This window comes from Gopherus evgoodei, chromosome 11, assembly GCF_007399415.2.
Source record: "Gopherus evgoodei ecotype Sinaloan lineage chromosome 11, rGopEvg1_v1.p, whole genome shotgun sequence".
Lineage (NCBI taxonomy): Eukaryota > Metazoa > Chordata > Testudines > Testudinidae > Gopherus > Gopherus evgoodei.
The window spans coordinates 78,017,781-78,038,855 of record NC_044332.1 but is presented as its reverse complement, the minus strand read 5'-3'; the positions used below and the strand labels follow the sequence as shown (position 1 = coordinate 78,038,855).

The 21,075-nt window shown below is 57.0% G+C and overlaps 1 protein-coding gene across 12 annotated transcripts in view; it reads left to right on the top strand.

The window, feature by feature from the left end:
- TNS1 (tensin 1) overlaps positions 1-21,075 on the top strand; it is a 283,441-nt gene that overhangs the window by 162,679 nt on the left and 99,687 nt on the right. For all 12 annotated transcript variants that reach the window (XM_030579739.1, XM_030579741.1, XM_030579742.1 and 9 more), the window contains 6 exons: positions 911-1,023; positions 2,262-2,322; positions 6,044-6,119; positions 6,691-6,820; positions 15,998-16,063; positions 19,644-19,805. In XM_030579739.1, coding sequence (XP_030435599.1) covers positions 911-1,023; positions 2,262-2,322; positions 6,044-6,119; positions 6,691-6,820; positions 15,998-16,063; positions 19,644-19,805 — 608 coding nt within the window. The remainder of the gene's footprint in view (positions 1-910; positions 1,024-2,261; positions 2,323-6,043; positions 6,120-6,690; positions 6,821-15,997; positions 16,064-19,643; positions 19,806-21,075) is intronic.

The following is a 21,075-nucleotide window of genomic DNA, read 5'->3' as shown; positions in this document are numbered from 1 at the left end:
ACTGCCTGAGTGGGCAAGAAAATGGCAGATGAAAGTCAGTGACGATAAATGTAAAGTAATGAACACGTACAAAATGATGGGGTCTAAATTGGCTGTAACTACTCAAGAAATATCTTGGAGCCATTGTGGATGATTCTCTGAAAACATCCTTTCAATCTGCAGCGACAGACAAAAAAGTGAAGAGAATGCCGGGAACCATTAGGAATGGGATTGAGAATAAGACAGATGCAGGCAAGTTCCAGGTCGGGTCCGATACCATGGGTCAGCATCTGAGTCAGGTTACAGGGTCGGGGTTAGGAAGCGACGTCCAAATCAAGGTGAGGTCAAAGCCAAATGTTCAAGAAGCTAGCAGGAATGGCGGTGGCAGCTACAGGAAAGGTGCGCTGTTGTCTGGACGCTTCCAGGAATGCTCCTTGGGTTTGTTTATATAGGGCAGGGAGCCAATCAGCAGCCTGTCAGAGCTCTTGAGGTGGGACATCCTGTGGTGTGTATCCTCAGTGGGTTGTGGGTAGTGTAACGTGAGCTGGTTATGGAGATGTCTGCTGCTTGGCAGCTTTGAAGGCCCAGGTTTGAGACCCCTTGGGCCTTCTCGCCAGTCCTGAAACCCTCCTTCCTGGCTGTGAAGTTTCTGGCCACCCTATTTCTGCTCAGCCAGCGCCTTTGAGTCTCAGCCTGGATCCCATGGCGTCAGCTGCCAGGGTGTCTCCTTTGAAATGCAGGCAGCTGAGCCAAAGGGTTAGTTTACAGATGAGTAGGGCTACTGAGCAGGGTGCCTGGGTGGAAGGAAAGGAGCAGAGGGAATAGGGGGCAGGTGCCCAGCCCCCTTCTGCAGTGAGGAAACCAAAGCAGCGTGAACGGGCCGCTCACGGACACTGCTAACCTCCTGACCCCACGCTGGTTTCTGCCCCAGGTATGTCCATTACTTCAGCGGCCTGCTGTCCGGCACCATCAAAATGAACAACAAGCCCTTGTTCCTGCACCATGTCATCATGCACGGGATCCCCAACTTCGAGTCCAAAGGTGGTAAGTGTCCCCCGGCTCTGGCACGGGAGGGCTGTTTGCTGCCCTCCAATGCGACTCTTCTTTCCAGGGGCACAGAGGCTGCATGAGGGGTAGGGGGTCCGGGGGTGGGTAGACCCCCAGCTTTTCAGAAAGGTTGGGTACGTGCAAGTGAGACCAGATGCTGCGTGGGTAGCTTCCTGCTGGCCAGGTTTGCAGCCGCTGTGCTTTTACCAATGGGGGCTGGAGGGGCTGCTTTGGTGGGGTGTTCATTCCCTCCAAGGAACATGTGCCCATCTGGTTAGTGCCCTGTCACTGGCATTGGTGGCTGCTATCGATGCCCTGCCGGCAGGACGTGCTTGGCCCTCGGCCGTGTCTCTCCCCTCACTAGGTATGGTGACTGCTTTTCCAAAGGCTAAAGCGGGACACATGCAGGACCCCCAAAGCCCCACCCTCTGCTCCTCCTTTGCCCCCCAAGGCTCTGCCTCCTGGCCAGGCCAGAAGCTGGAGCCGGGCCATGGTACGAGCTGCCCAGGGAGCCCAGGTCTCTTTGAGGAGCCCCGGCCTCTCCACCTGCCCTGGTGGGGGTCTGGAGTGCCTGAGAGCAGCCCCGCGCTGTGTCCTGGCCCCCTGGGGTGCACCACCCAGAGCAGGTGGAGGAAAGGACAATCACCTAGTCACTACCCACCGTGCAGCTGTGCAGGGGATGGCAGTGATGGGAGTCCTAGTGTAGACAGAGCATCTGTGCCAGCGGCTCGTAGATCTGCTGCGTGGCCGTTTCTGGTGGATTCCAGAATGGAACAACAGTTAGGCTCAGTGGTGGCCCTAACTCCGGGGAATTGCCGGCCCTCCGACACACCGCCGCCAAGCAGGGGGGTGACCATCCTCTGGGTCATCAGCCTGGAAGCTGCATGGGCTCCCCTCTGTTGTCATCAGCAGGGGCTGGAGCACCCCTGGCTAGTTCTCTTCACTGCTAGTTGCCAGGGACCCTGGACCCCAAGGGCTGGCCGTTGGGCCGGTGCCGCCTGCCGCATCTCACATAGGTCTGCCAGGATGAAGGGCGGACAACGTAGAGGGGCCTCTCTGCTCCCACCTCCACATGTCTGGGCTGTCTGTTGTCCAGGCCTGGGGAAGGCGCGAGAAGCAGGCAGGCTAGGGAAAGATCCCCAACCCCCTGGCCCCCTCTTTGTTTTCCTTCCCCGTGACTAATCCCCTTGGCTAACGAATGCTCCTTCTCTCCATTTCTGATCGGTGTCTTCTAGGTTGCCGGCCCTTCCTGAAGATCTACCAGGCCATGCAGCCGGTGTACACGTCCGGGATCTAGTAAATATCACCCCTCTCTTGGGTTCCTCTCTCTCCCTCCAGGCCCTTACGTCCAGTTCCCATGACTGTCTCCTGTCCCAGAGATGGTCCCGGGTGACCCAATGGGCCTTCTGCATCTCGGACTCCGACGAGCTGGGGTGTTGGTGTGAAACACGGCGGGGTCCTGTCAGGGAAGGGTGGAGTTCGGAGTAGAAACAAGCTGCACTTTGCGCTTATGGTTCATGATGGCTACACAGAGTCTGGTTCCCTCTGGCACGTTGTTCCCAGCCTGTTCCGAGCACTAGGCTGAGACAGGGTGACCAGACAGCAAGTGTGAAAAATCAGACAGGGGGTGGAGGTGAGGGTAATAGGAGCCTATATAAGAAACAGACCCCAGAATTGGGACTGTCCCTATAAAATCGGGACATCTGGTCACCCTAGGCTGAGATCTCAGGCCGTCCAGGAGGTGACTGTCCCTTCCCTTCCGTCTGTCCTCACTCGAACTCGCTATGGAGTTTGCACTGCTCCAGTCGGGCCAGGCATGGGCAGCCGGTGAACCTTCCCCTTGGCAGGGGGCTGAGACCTCGGTCGGAGCTATGGGGCAGGGGGAGATGGGCTGAGAGCTCTGAGGCCGGAGCCCCTACCCCATTCCGCCCCTACACTATGACCCTGCCCCTGTTCTGCCTTCACTCCACCTTTTCCCCCCTGACACCTGGCCCCCCCGCATCCCTCCCCCCATGGCCCCCAAACTGGAAAAGCCCTTTGTCACTGCGGCGGCCCCGGATCCGTGGTAGAGGGAGATTTTTCCTAGGGTCCCAAATCCGCCATTGTCCTTCCCACCCCACAGCGGCGTGAGGTTAGGGGAGGCTTAGCCTCCCCCTGCCTCCACTATGCACCATGCATGAGGCTGGGCCAGGAGAAATCTTCCCCTGGAAGCTCCAGACCTGCTCCGGATACATGCCCCCGACACGTGGCTGACTTGCTCCGAAGGATCCCGGCCGCGCTGGCGGATCAGCGCATCTGACCTAAAAACTGCCCTCCCCTTCCGGTGTGCTTGGAGACGTCGTTCAGTTCTCCACGGGCCCTCTCCCCACGGAGCAGCAGGGACGCCACTGGCTGGGCTCTGCCGGAGGATCGTTTTGTAGTGCCTTTTCGTCGCCCACCCTCCCCGGTGCGGGGGGGCAGTGATCAGGCAGTGCACCTGGACCTTTGAGCAGCTCGGCAGCCATCTGTCCGGGAGGGCGGGGAGCCCTTCCTTCCTTAGCAGGCATGGCGCTCTTACCCTGGTGCCCAGAGAGCAGAGGCACGTGCTTTCTCCTCCAGCCCGGAGACCTGCACTTTTTGTCCTTTGACATAGCACCTCGTGGGATGTTTCCTGGCTGGCTCCAGGGCCTGGATGACGAGCAGCCCCTGCCCCAGGGAGTGCGAACGAGGCCCAGTCAAATGGGAGACAGACAATGCACTCAGGGGGAAGTTCCCTCCTGTGCGGCCAGGCAGTGCAAGACCCTGAGGGCTCCGTGGGGGACTTTGATGGTGCATGCTGGTGGATCCTCCCCTAAGGGAGAGAGGGGAAGCCCAGAGCTGTGGTCGCAAGGGCAGCTGCAGTGCTGGGACATGGGGCAGTGGCTGGGAAGCAGGGATGTAACATCATTCGTGCTTGCTGGGGATCTCAAAGCACTTTGTGCATCTCCCAACCCCTTGGGCTGAGGAATGGGGCTGGGAGTGTCGCAAACGGGCTCCCTCATGGCATCTTCCTCCCAGGAAAGCAGATCTGGGCAGGAGTGGGTGGGTAGGGAGCGCAAGCATACAGTGGCACCCGCCTGCTACCTCCAGCCACTCAACGCCACATCGAGGCTGGGGCAAAGGTGGGGTCAGCTCCCAGCCCGGCTCCCACAGCCTCATCTTCCAACCCTCTCCCCAATGAGTTGTCCCGCCTGGCACCCGCCTGGCCCCAGCGCTGATGTGTGCAGCGGGGAGTGGGCAGTCTGGCTTCCATGTGCTAAGTGGTGGGGTGGGGTATGTGTGCCCTGGTGGACACCCTGGGTATGTCTACACTGCACTTCAAGCCTGGACTCTCACTCAGGTTTGAACCCAAGCCCCTATTCCATCCACACCCGTGTCAGACTGGCTCGGATCAGCAGGAACTGAGGACCTGGGTCTTAGGACCCTGCTAGGGGAGTGGGTCAGAGTGTGAGTCCGGCTGTGACTTGGGTCTAGTCGCTGCCATTTTGCAGTGTGGACACAGCTCCAGCTGCAGACCTGTCAGAAGGCCTGCGGAGTTAGCACGGCAGTGAGACCTGGGGCCAGCAGTTGTAAATCCAGCTTTACAAGGCAGTGTGGACACTCCAGTGCAGGCATTGGAACCACCGAGTCCACAATTCCGGGTCCCCCTGACACCAGTTTGCAAAGCAGTGTAGACACAGCCTCCGTGAACACCGTCACAGACAAGGGTGCGTGGAAAAACGCTCGTCTCTTTTCGTCCCTTGTCCCCTTGGCCTGCCTAGCTGCACCTCTCTCTCCCTAATATGTGACCTCCCCATACAGGACACGTGTGTTTCTAACCTGGCCTGATGGCACCTCTTCAATGAAATTTACCACAGGCCCAGTCGTACCTTTCAGCTTTTACTAACCTGTCTATGAGAAGCTGCTGATAAACCCCAAGTTTATCTCACCCATGAAAGCTGAGCCCCCAAGGCCAACGAGTAACTCCCATGGGCCATCACATCCACGGGGTGGGCTGGTGGGGGGCGAGGGAGGAGACTGCTGAACAAAGGAGGTGGAAGTGACTGGCCCAGAGCCCCATAGACAGGTAGGGGCAGAGCTGTGGGGTGCTGTGTATCCTGGGTCGTATCCTGTTCAAACCATTAGACTGAGGAGTTGTTTCTCGTAGGACCTACACAAAAACGACTGCTGTCCCAGCCATGATACTTGTGAGCTCCCCCTGCCGGCTGGGCTGACACAGTCAGCAATGCTGACGCGCCGATGGGGCTCGTGAACAACCAGAGCCGGGCTGATTTTAAGCCCCATTCCCAGCTCAGGGGTGCAAGAGTTCCCCTGGGAATATGGGGGCTGAGTGACTAGCCCAGAGAAATTCCTGCTGGTCCCAGCCGGTTGTGCCAGGAGCTGCTGCTCTCAGCCACCGTTGTGAGGGTCCAGGTGAACAAGGCCCTGCCTCTCTGCCTCCCATTCAAGCCCTGAGTCCTCATCCCAGGCCCCCAACCAGCTTTAGGGTTGCTATGGCTTTTTCTCCACCGTCCCCGTTGGTTTGGGGAATTTCTCTGCCCCGCCTGGGTCCATCTCTGGGTGAAAAGCCCAGCAGCTGGGCTGCACCTGACGGGGGTGGGGGGTGTAGCAGGGAGCACAGTGAGTGGTGCTGCAGGGGGCCTGGAGTCTGTTCCTGTCTCATTTCCCTGCCTGCCTATTTCACCCGTGAGCTTTTCGGGGCAGGGACTGGCCCTGGCTGTGTATTTCTACAGCCCCCGATCCCGGGTGGCACCTCCAGGCACTGCTGAAATGGATACAAAGACAGTGATAATTTTCCTGGCCCGGGGGGCAGCTGGAAACAGCAGAAGCTACATGATGGAGCCTTTTCTCATGGCGTTTCCAGCCAGGCCTCGGGTGAGCTGGGGAAAGCACCCGCCCCGCTAGGATTTCTCTCCAAGCCACTGGAGATTGCCTGCCCTGTGGCTGACGGAGCTTTTGGGATCGTGCACCAGACTGAGTTATGTCCCTCTCTCTGCAGCAACGTGCAAGGAGACAGCCAGACCAGCATCTGCATCACCATCGAACCCGGACTGCTCCTGAAGGGAGATATCCTGGTAAGAGGCCGACGTGGCCGTTCGAGCTTTAATAGCAGCCTGCCCTGCACCTCCCGTCCAACGGGGGAGGTGGGCCCTCTGGGGATAACCTGGGAGAGGCAGGAGGGGGGTGCTGAGGGAGAGCCTGTGGGGGAAGGCGGAGGATAGTCCACATGGATAGGCAGATCCCCAGCTCAAAGCCTGTGCGAGGCTGAGCCCTAGGGGGAGCGGCCAGAGCCCACCCCGCTGTTCCGCAGGTGATGGGGAAGGGTTCCCAGCTTTGCATCTTGGTGCAACGAGGTGAACTGGTGCCTTGCAATGGCCACATGCTCACATGGCATCAAAGCCATCTCCATGCTGCCTGGCCCTGGAAGTCCCTGCAGGAGCCGTCTAGTCTGCCCTGTTGCAGACCAGCCAGTTACCCGAATCTCAGGGTGTGTGACCCCTGGAAAGAGAGGAGAGAAACGCTCCTGGTAGGGCAGCTAGATAAGCAGAGGCTGTGAGACTGAGAGCCGGCATTGTCCAGGGCTCGCTGGAGCGTTTCCTGGCCGGGTTGTGGAGAGGCTGACACCTCTGCCTTTCTCCTGGGCAGCTGAAATGCTACCACAAGAAGTTCCGCAGCCCTACCCGAGACGTCATTTTCCGGGTGCAGTTCCACACGTGCGCCATCCATGACCTCGGCATTGTCTTTGGGAAGGAGGACCTGGACGAAGCCTTTAAAGGTGATTGTGTCGTTCTTGCCAGGTGGGGAGAGGGATGTGGGACCCACCCTGGACGGGGGAATCTTGTGCCGCTCACCATTTAGGGGAGTTCATTGATGAGTTACTTTGCCAGCTTGGTTTTCACAGTTCTGCTCCATTGCAGTTCTGATACAGCTCCCATCACCAGGGTGTCTGGGAACATAGATATATCAGCCCCAGACTGCGGGACTTCGGTAATTTTCAGAGGACTTGGAATATCGGGGTCCCAATTTGCTTCCCAAACTGTCTCTGCTTCTCTCTCTCTAGCATATCCAGCTGCTACCTGGGTTCAATCCACCTGGGATGACCCCTTTCTCCACATTAGAAGTGCAATGGGATCAGTAACGACCTCTTTGGTTTTGCCTCTTATCTAAGATGGTCGCACAGCCCTTCCCAACACCATGGTAGTGCATTGATCCAGTGCCAGGCCAGTGCAAAAGGCATCACCAGCGCTGCATCCTCCAAATCTGGGTTGTCTTTGGCCTCTCCAGTCCCACCCCACTTCACTTGTGAGATCTGATTAGCTCATTCATGGTCTGCCTCCTTACCTAGGCTCCTACCTGGCGTCTGAGCAAACAACTGATCCGCATATCCTGGAGCAATGCGCATGGAAGGTCACACTTGCTCCTGTCTAGGGCAGCTGTAAGGAATCTCTGCCAAGCTCAGCTCATTAGGAAGTTGCTCTCGCCATCTTGTCCAGCTACCAGCGGCTACCAGCCTGAGATGGGGCTTTGTGCTTGATGCAAACCTGCCCACTAGGCCTTTTCATACCTGCATCCACATCCGTGTGGCCACACTGAGCTGAACATTCATAGAATATCAGTGTTGGAAGGAACCTCAGGAGGTATCTCATCCAGCTCCCTGCTCAAAGCTGGACCAACCCCCAACTAAATACCCAAATGGCCCCTTCAAGGATTGAACTCACAGCCCTGAATTTAGTAGGCCAGTGTTCAAACCATTGAGCTGTCCCTCTCCCATTGTCAATAAACACACAATACCTGGAGAGTAGATGGTGATTTTCTTGCCACCAGCAGCACTGAATATCCTAAGTGGTCCCCATCGATAATTCTTTGGGTCAGTCGGTCTGTTCATCCATCCATAGGCTGCTGTTGGGTGAAGGTCCCTTCAGCTCTGCCCCTGGTCACTCCTCTGTATTATCTCCTCTTAGTCCTGCTCGGGGTTCCTGCCGCCTGTCCAGCTACAGCTGGTTGATCTACAGCCAAGAAAAATCAAAATTTCCTGACAACAAAACTTGCAGTTTTCTACAGCCACCCATCCATTCTGAGCCACCCGTCCACCACTTTCAGCCCCTTTTATCCCTATTGGAGGCCTCGTGCGTAAATCTGGCTGGAAATCTTTTATCAAAACACATTTTTTGATTAAAAATAGCTTTTTAATGAAAGGGAAATTTTAGGGAAAAAAATTCCATTCTTGATGAAAATGCAAAAAAAAAAAAAATTCACCGAGAAATTCCAACAAAATTGATTCCCCCCCCCTCCTTTGTTGAAATTTTATGGAAGAGAAAGAGAGATTTCCTAACTGGCTATCTGCCTGAAACACTGCTGCTTCCTTCCGTCCTCATCTCCAGGTCCCTGCCCTACCGCAAGGTGAAGGTCTCCTGCATTGCTCCTGTCCGGCCAGCCCTACCATCTTCTCTCCTCCTCTGCAGATCACTGACCTGCTGGTGTTGCTCTGTCTCTCTGCCCACATTACTGCAGGGGAAAGACCTAGGATTTTCCCCTCCCTATCAGCTGCTTTCATCCCCAGTGCAGGCTGAAGGTCTCCTCCTTGCTCCTCAGGCTGGGTGGGTTTGCCTGCAATCTGCACGTGTGGCCAGGGATGTGACCCTGCTCGCCAGGTCGTCTTCCCCAAGCTGCGCCATGTGTTTGAACTCACTGCGGGTGGTTGCGCCCCGGCATCTCTCATGGGTCATGCCTGTGCCACTCAAGCCAGTGTTCACCTGCCAGCTGGTCCAGTAACACGTGCTATTACTCTTGTCTTCTGCACTCCGTCCCCTAGCTTCAGCAGCCCACCCTTGGATACAGCTCCGCTTGATTCAGCAAGTAATTTACAGCCATGCCCCAGAGATGCAGGGATGTGAAACGGGACACTGCCTAAATACCCGAGGTGATGCACTGCATGCGGGGGCTATGCCAGCAACCGTTAACCTAAGCCCTGGAACAATGTTAGTCACTCCCGCATGGATGCCATGACATTTTTACAGCTTGCAAGAGTGTCAGACTCTAGACCAAGAGAAAGTACTTCTGATGGAATGACACACTGAGGATGTATTTCTTACTGTAATTACCCTTTGGCCCTGGAGCAGGCTCCCCAACTCAGGCTCCCCTCTGTAGAGCCCCCACTTTCGCCTGTTTTAAGTCTCAAGAGTTGATTGAATTGGAGAGCGAATGGAGGAAGCCACATACTGCACTGGTGGCCAAGAATCACTTGTTATTTCCATCGGAGGCGTGTCTCGGACCTCCCCCAGTGGGAAGGATTCCCTGTTACAGCAGCGTCTGATGGTTGGGTGGAGAAGGTTGCTCAGATGTTCTGGTGTTGAGCATGGTGTAAAAGGCAGATGGGGCACCACCATTTTGAGTGGCAGTGGACATCTTTCTTGGGGGTTTGTTGATAATGTATGGGGTCCCATCTCTATGCAGTCAATGAGTCCCCTGTGAAATGGTGTCACAGGCCTCAGTCCATTTCCTAGCTGAGATGCAGCCGTATCACTAAACCGGCACCGATTGGCCCTGTGCGGTTGACCCCAGCAGGGAGGCTAAGAGCTGAATGGCCATGGAGGTAGAACGCTGTCACGGAGTGTGGGGATTCCGGCCCTGCACCCCTCTTCCTGGGACCCACAGTGACTCTCAGCCAGCCAGTAAAACAGAAGGTTTATTGGACAACAGGAACACAGGTTACAGCAGGGCTTGCAGGCACAGTCAGGACCCCTCTACCGAGTCCTTCTGGGCTTTCAGGGTGCTTGGATCCTAGCTAGGATACCCTGAATTCCGCCCACACAGCCCCAAGCCCAAACTCAAACTGCCTCCCTCCTGCCACTCCCTTCCTTTTTCCCTTCCCGGGCAAAGGTGTTGACCTTTCCCCTCCCTTACCTAGCTCAGGTTACAGGCCCTGGCATTGTCCATCCCCTGAAGTCCTCCCCTGCTCTCCCACTCCCCACACAGACAGTCCCTACTGCATCACATCTCTCCCCCCTTCGAGACTGAACTGAGCGGGGTCACTCTGCCCAGTGACCTGGGGAAGTTCAGGGCCCCCTCTCCAGGACAACGCATCCGCTGTTAGGTTGGCACTTTCCTTCACATGGACCACGTCCATGTCATAGTCCTGCAGGAGCAGGCTCCACCTCAGGAGCTTGGCGTTGGCTCCTTTCATCTGGTGCAGCCAGGTCAGGGGAGAGTGGTCGGTGTACACGGTGAAGTGTCGCCCAAAGAGATATGGCTCTAGCTTCTTAAGGGCCCATACCATGGCCAGGCATTCCTTCTCGATGGCCGCGTAGCTTTGTTCCCGGGGTAGCAGCTTCTTACTCAGGTACACGATGGGGTGTCTCTCCCCCTTTTCATCCTCTTGCATTAACACCGCCCCCAGTCCCGTGTCTGAGGCATCGGTGAACACCATAAAGGGTTTGTCAAAATCTGGGTTTGCCAGAACTGGGCCACTAACCAGAGCCTCCTTCAGCGCCCGGAAAGCCTCCTGGCACTGCTCACTCCAGATCACCTTGTCTGGCTTCCCCTTTTTGCACAGTTCAGTGATGGGGCCGGCTATGGCACTAAAGTGGGGCACAAACCTTCGATAGTACCCCGCCATCCCAATAAAGGCCTGGACCTGCTTTTTGGTTTGGGGGACAGGCCAGTCTCTGATTACCTCCACCTTGGCTGGTTCCGGCTTCAGGCAGCCGCTCCCCACCCGATGGCCCAGGTAAGATACTTCAGCCATTCCCACCTTGCACTTCTCAGCCTTTACTGTTAACCCAGCCTTTCGGAGTCGGTCCAGGACTTGTTTAACCTGGGACATGTGGTCCTCCCAGGTCTGGCTGAAGACGCAGATGTCGTCAATATACGCCACGGCAAAACTCTCCATCCCCCTCAGTAGCTGATCCACCAGGCGCTGGAAAGTGGCCGGCGCTCCCTTGAGGCCGAAGGGCAGGGTCAGAAACTCATAGAGCCCCAGAGGGGTGATAAAGGCCGATTTCAGCCTGGCATCTGCGTCCAGCGGCACTTGCCAGTAGCCTTTGGTAAGATCCATAGTGGTGAGGTACCGAGCACCTCCCAGCTTGTCTAGGAGCTCGTCAGGCCTGGGCATAGGGTAGGCATCAGATACGGTGATGGCATTGAGCTTTCGATAGTCCACACAGAACCGGATTGACCCATCCTTCTTGGGAACCAGCACCACTGGCGAGGTCCAAGGGCTGGAAGACGGCTGGATCACCCCCAAAGCCAGCATGTCCCTGACCTCTCTTTCAAGATCCTGGGCAGTTTTCCCAGTGACCCGAAAAGGGGAGCATCTTATAGGGGGATGTGACCCAGTCTCCACCCGGTGGACAGTCAAATTAGTGCGTCCAGGCTGGTTGGAAAACAGCTGTCGGTATAGATGCAGCACCCCCCTGATCTCAGCGTGCTGGCCCGGGGTCAGCTGATCAGAGAGGGGAATCGCCTCCACCGGGGAACCCGCTTTGGTCCCAGGGAATAGATCTACTAAGGGGTCATCTCCCTGCCCCTCCCAATGTCCACACACGGCCAACACCACATTCCCCCTGTCATAGTATGGTTTCATCATGTTCACATGGTACACCCGACGGTGATGTGCCCGGTTTGACAGCTCCACCACATAGTTTACCTCATTCAGTTGCTTGATAACCTTGAAGGGCCCTTCCCAGGCGGCCTGGAGTTTGTTTCTCCTCACGGGGATGAGAACCATCACCTGATCCCCGGTGGCGAAGGCACGGGCCCATGCCGTGCGGTCATACCAGACCTTCTGCCTCCTCTGGGCTCGGGCCAGATTCTCCCTGGCCAGGCCCATGAGCTCGGCCAGTCTTTCCCGGAAGGTCAGGACATACTCCACCACTGACTCTCCCTCGGGAGCGGCCTTCCCCTCCCATTCGTCCCTCATCAGGTCTAGGGGCCCCCTCACCCGCCTTCCATACAACAGTTCGAAAGGTGAAAACCCGGTAGATTCCTGGGGTACCTCCCTGTACGCAAACAGCAGGTGAGGTAAGTACTTGTCCCAATCTTGCGGATGCTGGTTCATAAATGTTTTTAGCATCCTCTTCAGCGTCCCGTTGAACCTTTCTACCAGCCCATTGGACTGGGGGTGATACGCTGAGGCCCAGTTGTGCTGGACCCCACATTTCTGCCATAAGGACCGGAGCAGGGCCGACATGAAGTTGGACCCCTGGTCCGTTAAGACCTCCTTGGGGAACCCCACCCGGCTGAAAATTGTCAGCAGCGCATCTGCCACTGTGTCTGCTTCGATAGAGGACAAGGCCACCGCCTCGGGGTAGCGAGTGGCAAAATCCACCACCACCAGGATGTATTTCTTCCCTGACCGGGTCGTCTTGCTGAGGGGTCCCACTATGTCCATGGCCACCTTCTGGAAAGGTTCTTCTATGATGGGTAAAGGCCTCAAAGCCGCTTTCCCCTTGTCCCGGGCCTTCCCCACCCTCTGGCAGGGGTCACAGGATTGGCAGTACTGTCGGACATGGGTAAAGACCCCAGGCCAGTAAAAGTTCTGTAGCAGCCTCTGCCTGGTGCGCCGGATTCCCTGGTGCCCTGCGAGAGGGATGTCATGGGCCAGGTACAACAGCTTGTGACGGAACTTCTGGGGAACCACCAGCTGCCTCCTGATCCCCCATGACTCTACTTCCCCTGGGGGAGCCCATTCTCGGTACAGGAACCCCTTCTCCCACAGGAACCTCTCCTTGCAACCTCTCCTCATGGTCTGTACCGCACTAAGGTCAGCCCGGTCCCTGTGCTTCCGCAAGGAGGGATCTTTCTGCAACTCGGCCTGGAACTCAGCAGCTGGGACAGGAATGGGGACCGGCTCTCTCTTGCTGGCTGGGTCTGAGGCCGCAGCCTCTCTGCACTGTGCCCCTGGGCGTTCCCCGCTCCCTGAGTTAGGGTCCTGCACCTCAGGTTGAGTACCTTCCCCGTTGTCGGGGAGCAGTGCCATTTGCCGACTCTGACTACGAGTCACGACCAGGGCACTCTGGGTGTTACTAGGCCAGTTCTCAAGGTCCCCTCCCATTAACACGTCAGTGGGCAAATATTGGTGTACCCCCACATCCTTGGGGCCCTCCTTGGCCCCCCATTTCAGGTGTACCCTTGCCACAGGTACCTTGAATGGGGTCCCGCCCACGCCCATCAGGGTCAGGTAGGTGTCGGGCACCATCCGATCTGAGGCCACCACCTCGGGCCGGGCCAGCGTCACCTCTGCGCCCGTGTCCCAGTACCCAGTGACCTTCCTCCCATCCACTTCCAGGGAAACAATGCACTCTTTCCGGAGGGGCAGCCCCGCGCCCACCCGGTAAACCAAAAACCCGGAACCTGGAGCATCCACAGGTGGTATGTTGCCAGCCCCCCTTTCCTGGGAATGTAGCCCCTCTTCCGATTGGTTTTTTGCCCAGTCCACCCTCTGCGGGTTGGGTCTGCTTGGTCTGTCCCTGAGCTTGGGGCACTGGGCCCGTATGTGACCTCGTTGGCCACAGCGATAGCAGCCCATGTCTCGTGGGTCCCCTTGAGTGGGTCGGAGGGACCTGACGCTGGATGTTCCCCTTTTGGGGGGGTTCTCCATAGGCCCCCTATGGGAGGTCCCATGATGACGCTCTCTCTGCGTTGAGGCAGGCCTGCTCCTTCGAGACTCCTCCCTGCCATCCCCTGCCCGACTGTCCACAAATTGGTCGGCCAGCTGGCCTGCATGCTGCGGATTCTCCGGCTTCTGGTCCATCAACCACAGCCTCAGGTCGGACGGGCACTGCTCGTACAGGTGCTCCAGTATGAATAGGTCAAGCAGGTCCTCTTTAGTTTGGGCCCCAGCTGTCCACTTGCGGGCATACCCCTGCGCCCGGTTGACCAGTTGTAGGTATGTGACCTCACGGGTTTTACGCTGGCTCCGGAACTTTTTCCGGTACATCTCAGGAGTCAGACCAAACTCGCGGAGCAGGGCCTGTTTGAACAGTTCGTAGTCCCCTGCCTCCGCCCCTTTCAGTCGGCTGTTCACCTCCACGGCTGTGGAGTCCAGTAAGGGGGTGAGAACTGCGATCCTGTCTGCAGGGTCAACCCTGTGCAGCTCGCAGGCATTCTCAAAGGCCGTCAGGAAGGTATCTATGTCCTCCCCCTCCTTACGCCGGGGCAGCAAGTGCTTATCAAAGCTCTTTGTAGGCTTGGGTCCCCCCTCACTCACCGCAGCCGGGGCCCCACTGCTCGCCAGCCGGGCCAGCTCCAGCTCATGTTTACGCTGTTTCTCCTCCTCCCGCTCACGCTGGCGCTGGTTCTCCTCATGTTTACGCTGGTTCTCCTCATGTTCACGCTGTTTCGCCTTCTCCTCCAGCTCTCGCCTCTTTAACTCGAGCTCTTCCCGTCTCAGCTCCCTTTCATATTCCAGCCGCCTCCGCTCCACGGATGCCGAGCGTTGCCGGGAGGATCCCCTGCTGGGGGGTGAGCCTCGCCGTGAGGCTCCCCTGCTGGCCGGGGGTGTCACGGTGCCCTCGGTATACACTGGGCTCCTTCCCGCCGTTCCCCTACGCCTAGGAAGGGGGGGTCTCGGGAAGCCCTCGTCCGCCGGCTGACCACTCCCAGCGGGGACAGACACTGGTGCCTGCGCTGCATCTGCTCGGCTGCTTCCCTCAGAGACAGGGCTCCGTTCATTCATGCGGTCTCCCTGCTCCAGCTGGGCAATCAGCTGGTCCTTGGTGAGCCTCCCCGGGCGCAACCCCCTCTGCTTGCACAGCTCCAGCAGGTCGCACTTGCGCCGCTTGGCACACATCTTCCTGCTGGCCACTCACAGGCCGGGGTGCTCGCCGCTCCCCACGGTTTCCAGGGGGACCCCTAGTGCACCAGCCCTTCTTGAGGTCACCACCTCTCTGCCAGGGTCAAGCTGCAGACTCCTCCGCCCCTGGGACCGCTCGCTGCAATCCCCCGGGGGACCCTGTTACTGCAAAGTCCTTCTCACTGGGCACACACTCCCAGGGGTTAACCACCCCTTCGTTTTACTGCTCCCCAGTCACTTACTGCAGGAAGCGCCGTCCACGGGGTGCAGTGTATCCCAGCGCTGCCACCAGTTGTCACGGAGTGTGGGGATTCCGGCCCTGCACCCCTCTTCCTGGGACCCACAGTGACTCTTAGCCAGCCAGTAAAACAGAAGGTTTATTGGACAACAGGAACACAGGTTACAGCAGAGCTTGCAGGCACAGTCAGGACCCCTCTACCGAGTCCTTCTGGGCTTTCAGGGTGCTTGGATCCTAGCTAGGATACCCTGAATTCCGCCCACACAGCCCCAAGCCCAAACTCAAACTGCTTCCCTCCTGCCGCTCCCTTCCTTTGTCCCCTTCCCGGGCAAAGGTGTTGACCTTTCCCCTCCCTTACCTAGCTCAGGTTACAGGCTCTGGCATCGTCCATCCCCTAAAGTCCTCCCCTGCTCTCCCACTCCCCACACAGACAGTCCCTACTGCATCACAGAGCTGAATGGCCATGGAGGTAGAACGCACACTGGCAATTGTGGTTCAGCGGCAGTTGAATGCACACTGGTAGGGGACCATGCTCCTGACGGGACTTTGTCATCCCTGGTTTATAGGCTCAAGCCCCTGGGCAGCAGGGGATGGTTCATTTGATGATTTCCTGTTCGGTTCATTCCCTCTGGGGCACTGCCATTGGCCGCTGTTGGCAGACAGGATACTGGGCTGGGTGAACCTTTGGTCTGATCCAGTCTGGCCGTTCTCATGTTCTCATGTTTTTATGTTTGCTGAACGGGGGCTCTGTCTCCATAGTTGGGAGTCTGACATTTTACCCAGGCTAAGCTCTCAGGGTGGAAACAGCAAAGGGTTGCCCATGGGCCTGCTCATTGGTGAGCGACTTCTGGACTCCCCCTGCTTTAGTGCGGTGCAGGAGATTGGACACACGCTGAGTTTTCTGTGTTCTGTTCCCATCCTAGATGACCGGTTTCCGGAGTACGGGAAGGTGGAGTTTGTGTTCTCATATGGCCCCGAGAAGATCCAAGGTATGGGCGCTGGCCCCGTTGCATGGGGCATTGCAGCCCAAAGCTACTAATCCCTGAGCCCTTTGCTCCCCCTACCCGCTCCTTCCTGTGCCTGCCACCTCTGCTCCCATCTGCTTCATCCCCCACCCTTCCCCTTCCACCATCCCCCTGCCCCGTGCCACCACCCACTGGCACTGGGCATCTCCTTGCTGTGGGTGAGCATGGGCGGAGGGGCCCTGCTGCCAGGCGCGGGCCATGCCCCGTGTGCGGTGCCGGTCTCGTACTGCTCAGTAATACGGTCTCGCTTGGAATGAGGCGTCCTCCTGGTGACTTGCCTGGGGAGGGGAGCAGCCCCCATCCCCTCCTCCACCTTCACGGAGGCCGGAGCCCTCTCTGGGCAGGACACCCAGGGAGCTGCTGGTCCCGAGGCGTGGAGTGTAAGGCCAGGCCAGCGCAGCCTGGGCCCCTGCTCTGAAAGGGCCAGCGGGGAGCCGGGCTGGCCTTGCCAGTGATGCTGGGCCGGGCCCAGCTCACCACTGAGACCAAAACTCCCGGTAGGTGTGGGGGGGGGCGTGGGGGTGTCACTCAGGAATTGGGACTCTCAGAATCCCAGCTATCCGGCCAGTTCAGTCACCACGTAGCGTCCCCTCGTGGCCAGGGGCAGTGCAGCAGCTCCTCGCTGGGCTAGGGCCCCCGGGGGTCGTCGCTGCCGCGCTATGTGGGTTTCTCTGTCAGGTTACTCCCCCCCCCCCGTTTCCTGAACAGAAGCGAAACCCTTCTGGCCTCTCTGGGGCTGTTCTTCAGCCAGTGCTCGGTTCAGTCTGCTGTCCCCTCGCGGGGCTCCACTACCCTTGGGATGGGCTGGTAGGCCCCCTCCTTGGGGCCGGTAGGGGAACCGGGTCCCAGCCTCGCCCCTGGGTTCCAGCCCAGAGCCCTGTACTGCACAGCTGGGCTGAAACCTTTCTCCCTATTGCAGTTTTCCCTGGGAAACTTCCTATCCTGCCTCTTCATGGCCCCTCTGGGTTTCCCAGTCTCTTCCCTGGCTAGTCAGGGTCTCTCCCAGGGCCCTGCCTGAGAACTTTCCTCCCTCTCGCCCTGCTCTCAGCCTCCTGTCCAGCTCTGGCTCTCTGCTGAGTCAGGGCCCTGCAGTCTCTTCCCTCCAGGTCTTTCTCCAGCTGGACCTTCTTGGTGCTTAAACCTGTCTCCTGTCTAATTCGTAGGTTCTTAGAGTCCAAGGCCAAGGGACCATTGGAACCATCTAATCTGACCCCCCCACCCGTGGCCACAGAAGTGCCCCAAAACAGCTCCCGGAGAAGGTCTTCTGGGAAAAAACATCCGATATGGATTGAAAAATTGTCAGTGATGGAGAACTGAGCCCGAGCCCTGGTCAATTGTCCCAGGGGCGAATTACTCCAACAGTTGTGCCTCATTTCCAGTCTGAATTTGTCTGACTTTGACTTCCAGTCACTGGGTTGGGTTAGACCTTCTGCTGCTGGACTGAGGAGCCCCTTTTCAAATCTTTGTTCCCTGGGTAGGTGCTTAAAGACTGTGATCCAGTCACCCCTTATCCGTCTCTTTGTTAAACTAAATAGACGAGGTCTATGAGTCTGTCATTATAAGGTGGGTTTTCTAATCCTTTAGTGGTACTCGTGTGGCTCTTCTCTGACCCCTCCCCCCCCCCATTTATCACATCCTCCTTGAATTGTGGGCACCAGAACTGACACAGGATTCCCACAGCGGTCGCACCAGTGCCAAGTCCAGAGATAAAACAACTCGAGATTCCCCTGTTCATGAGTCCCAGGATCGCATTAGCTCTTTTGGCCCCAGCGTCACAATGGGAGCTCATGTTGAGCTGATGACCCACCATGACCTCCAAATCCTGTTCAGAGTCATGCTTCCCATGATAGAGTCCCCCATCCTGGGAGTACGCTCTGCACTCTTTGTACCTAGATGGATACGTTTGCAATTAACTGCATTAAAACACATAGTGTTTGCTTGAGCCTGGATCACTCTGGATCAGTGATCTGTCCTCTTCCTTCTTCACCCCCACCCCCAACTTCTGCGTCATGTGCAAACTTTATCAGTTATGATTTCAGGTTATTGATAATGATGGTAAATAGCGTAGGGCCAAGAACCAATCCCTGCAGACCTCACTAGAAACATACCTGTTGGAATGATGATTCCCCATTTACAGTTACATTTTGAGACCTAATCAGTTAGCCAGTTTTTAATCCATTTAATGTGTCCCAAGTGAATTTTATGTTGTTCCAGTTTTTTAATCAAACTGTTGCTCAGTACCCAATCAAGTGCTTTACAGAAGTCTCTGTATTATGATATATACCTTTATCGACCAAATTTGTAATCTCATCAAATAAAGTTTTCAAGTTAGTTTGACAGGATCTATTTTCCATAAACCCATGTTGATTTGCATTGATTACATTACCCTCCTTTAGCTCATTGTTGAGTCCCATAGCAGCCACTCCATTATCTTGGCAGGGATTAATGTCAGACTGACTGGCTTGTAATTCCTGGGTCATCTCATTTACCCTTTTTAAAAATTGGCATATTAGCTTTCTTCTGGTCTTCTGGAACTTCCCTAGTGCCCCAAGACATACTGAAAATCAACATGAATGGTCCAGCGACCTCCTCAGCCAGCTCTTTTAAAACCCTTGGATGCAAATTATCTGGGCCTCTGATTTGAAAAGTCCAACTTCAGTAATTCCTGTTTCGCGTCCTCCAGCGTTACTAATGGGAATGGAAAGAATGTTATCATCACCATATGACAGTGGGGTTCATCCTGTAACCAGGGTTCATTTAGCCCCAGGCTCTGTAGCCTGAGAAAAAAACCCCTGTTACAGCACTCCTCAGTCTGTGCATCTCTACACATGCCCTTCTGTCACTGTGCGTCCCCAGACATGGCCCTGTGTCTGCCCCATTTGCTCCTTTCTGTCCATCCTCATACGCTCCCCTCTGTCTGCCCCCCATACGTGCCCCTCTGTCCATCTGCCTGTTTGATCAGGAATTGCTTCCCGACAGTTAGATCTGCTGGTTCACAGGATGCTCTGTGCTGGGACGTGTTGGGAGTCCAGCATCAGGCAGGATAACTAACCCCTGGTGAATGCCCAACTGGAACAGCCTGGGGTTGGCAGAGAGATGCACCAGGTCCTGTGATGAGTCTTTCCCATATCCAGAGGCTGATTCCTTTCCTCTTCCTTTTGTCCTGCCTTTTCCTGCCTTTCACCCTCTCCCCATTTCACTTCCTGTCTCTTTCTAATAATCCAGCTTCTCCCGTCCCTCCCTGCACCCCCAATCCTGCCAAGCCCGCTCCCATCTCTCCCTGCACCCACTATCCTGCCCGGCCTCCTCCCGTCTCTCCCAGCACCCCTAGTCCTGCCCGGCCCGCTCCCGTCTCTCCCTGCACCCCTAGTCCTGCCTGGCCTGCTCCTGTCTCTCCCCGCACCCCCTATCCTGCCGGTCTCCTCCCATCTCTTCCCGCACCCCCAGTCCTGCCTGGCCCACTCCTGTCTCTCCCCTTGACGTTCCAACACCGGACCCCTCTAGCTTTGGCCTCCTTTACTGACTCCCCTCTGCCTGCCCCCAGGGATGGAACATCTGGAGAACGGCCCCAGCGTCTCCGTGGATTACAACACCTCAGACCCCCTCATCCGCTGGGACTCCTACGACAACTTCAACGTCCGCCGGGAGGACAGCATGGAGGGTACTTGGGCTGGTCCTCACCAGGTCCACAAAGCTCCGGACACAGGTCATTGTTATAACATATTATTATATTGCCCCGGCCCCTACGGGATCTTGGCCGTGCGGTGCCCGGCACTGTGCAGTCAAATCATAAAGAAGGCAGTCGCTTCCCCAGAGAGCTTACGATCTTGGGGGTCAGACAGGTGGATGAGGCAGACAAAGGGGGGGCCGGGTGGAGGAGGTGGCGATAGGGCTCTCTGGTGCACTCAGAAATAAGTGCGGTGAGTGATTTAGATTTATAAACAGAGACGCCTGTCTTGAGACGGCGGCTGCCTCTGACTGCAGATTAAAAACACAGTAGCTCAACAGCATTGATGGGAACAATGGAACCAGGTCCTGGCATATGCTGGTTACGCAGCAAGGCTAAGACAAAGCTATTCCCCAGTTTGGCACGCTTACCCTGTCGGGTGAGACCCAGCAGTCGCCTGGGCCATCAGCCCTTGCAGCTCACAAGCTGGTGGGGTGCGGGGGGGGGGGTGCTCTTGCAGGATTGTTTGCGCGGGGGGTGGCACATTCCAGAGGCAAAAGGTCCATCCTAGAACCTCCTACTTCCTTTATATAGAGGAGCTGTAACGTCAGCGTCCCCTGCAGGTCTCTGATGGGAGAGAGCGGGTCTTGCAGGGAAGTTCAGACCTGAGGATAACAAGCAAAGGGGGTGATAGGAATCTGACTACATTATTTATGGTGCCCTCGTCATTGTGTTGTTTAAGCTCTAACTGCCTCACTCGTTGCCCTCAGGGCTTGCTCCATCCAGCTCAGCGGGTGGGCACCTTGGCAGGGTAGCACTGTGGGGAAGCTGGTGCTACAGCTGCCCGTGCTGGAGCTGCTCGGTGGGATGGGAGAGGCCTCCTGTCTCTAGGGCTGTGGATCCAGCCTCTCGTTGCCAGGCTGGAGTTTGGAGTGTGTGAGGCTTACAGGGCATGGACGGGCAGGGAGACAGGTGGAGAACCAGCATCTCACCCCCCTCCCATGCCCATGCCCGTCATCCCCTCAAGGTCTTGGCAGCTGCTTCTGTGGCCTGCAGGCAGCGAGGCTGATGGGGGGGCCCTGGCATGAGAGAGCTGGGTCCTTGTGGGTCTCAGTCAGGAGGTTCAGACAAGCTGCCCAGCGTGCTGGGGTTCATGCAGAACTGGGCTGGGGAGTTCACTGGAATATCTTCGCCAGCGCCTGGCCAGAGCCCGGACGCACCAAGGCCCGGAAAAACGAGACACAGGGCCAGACGGATTGACTCCAGCGGAGGGTGATTATCATAAATGGGAGCACTGGTGGCAGGTGCT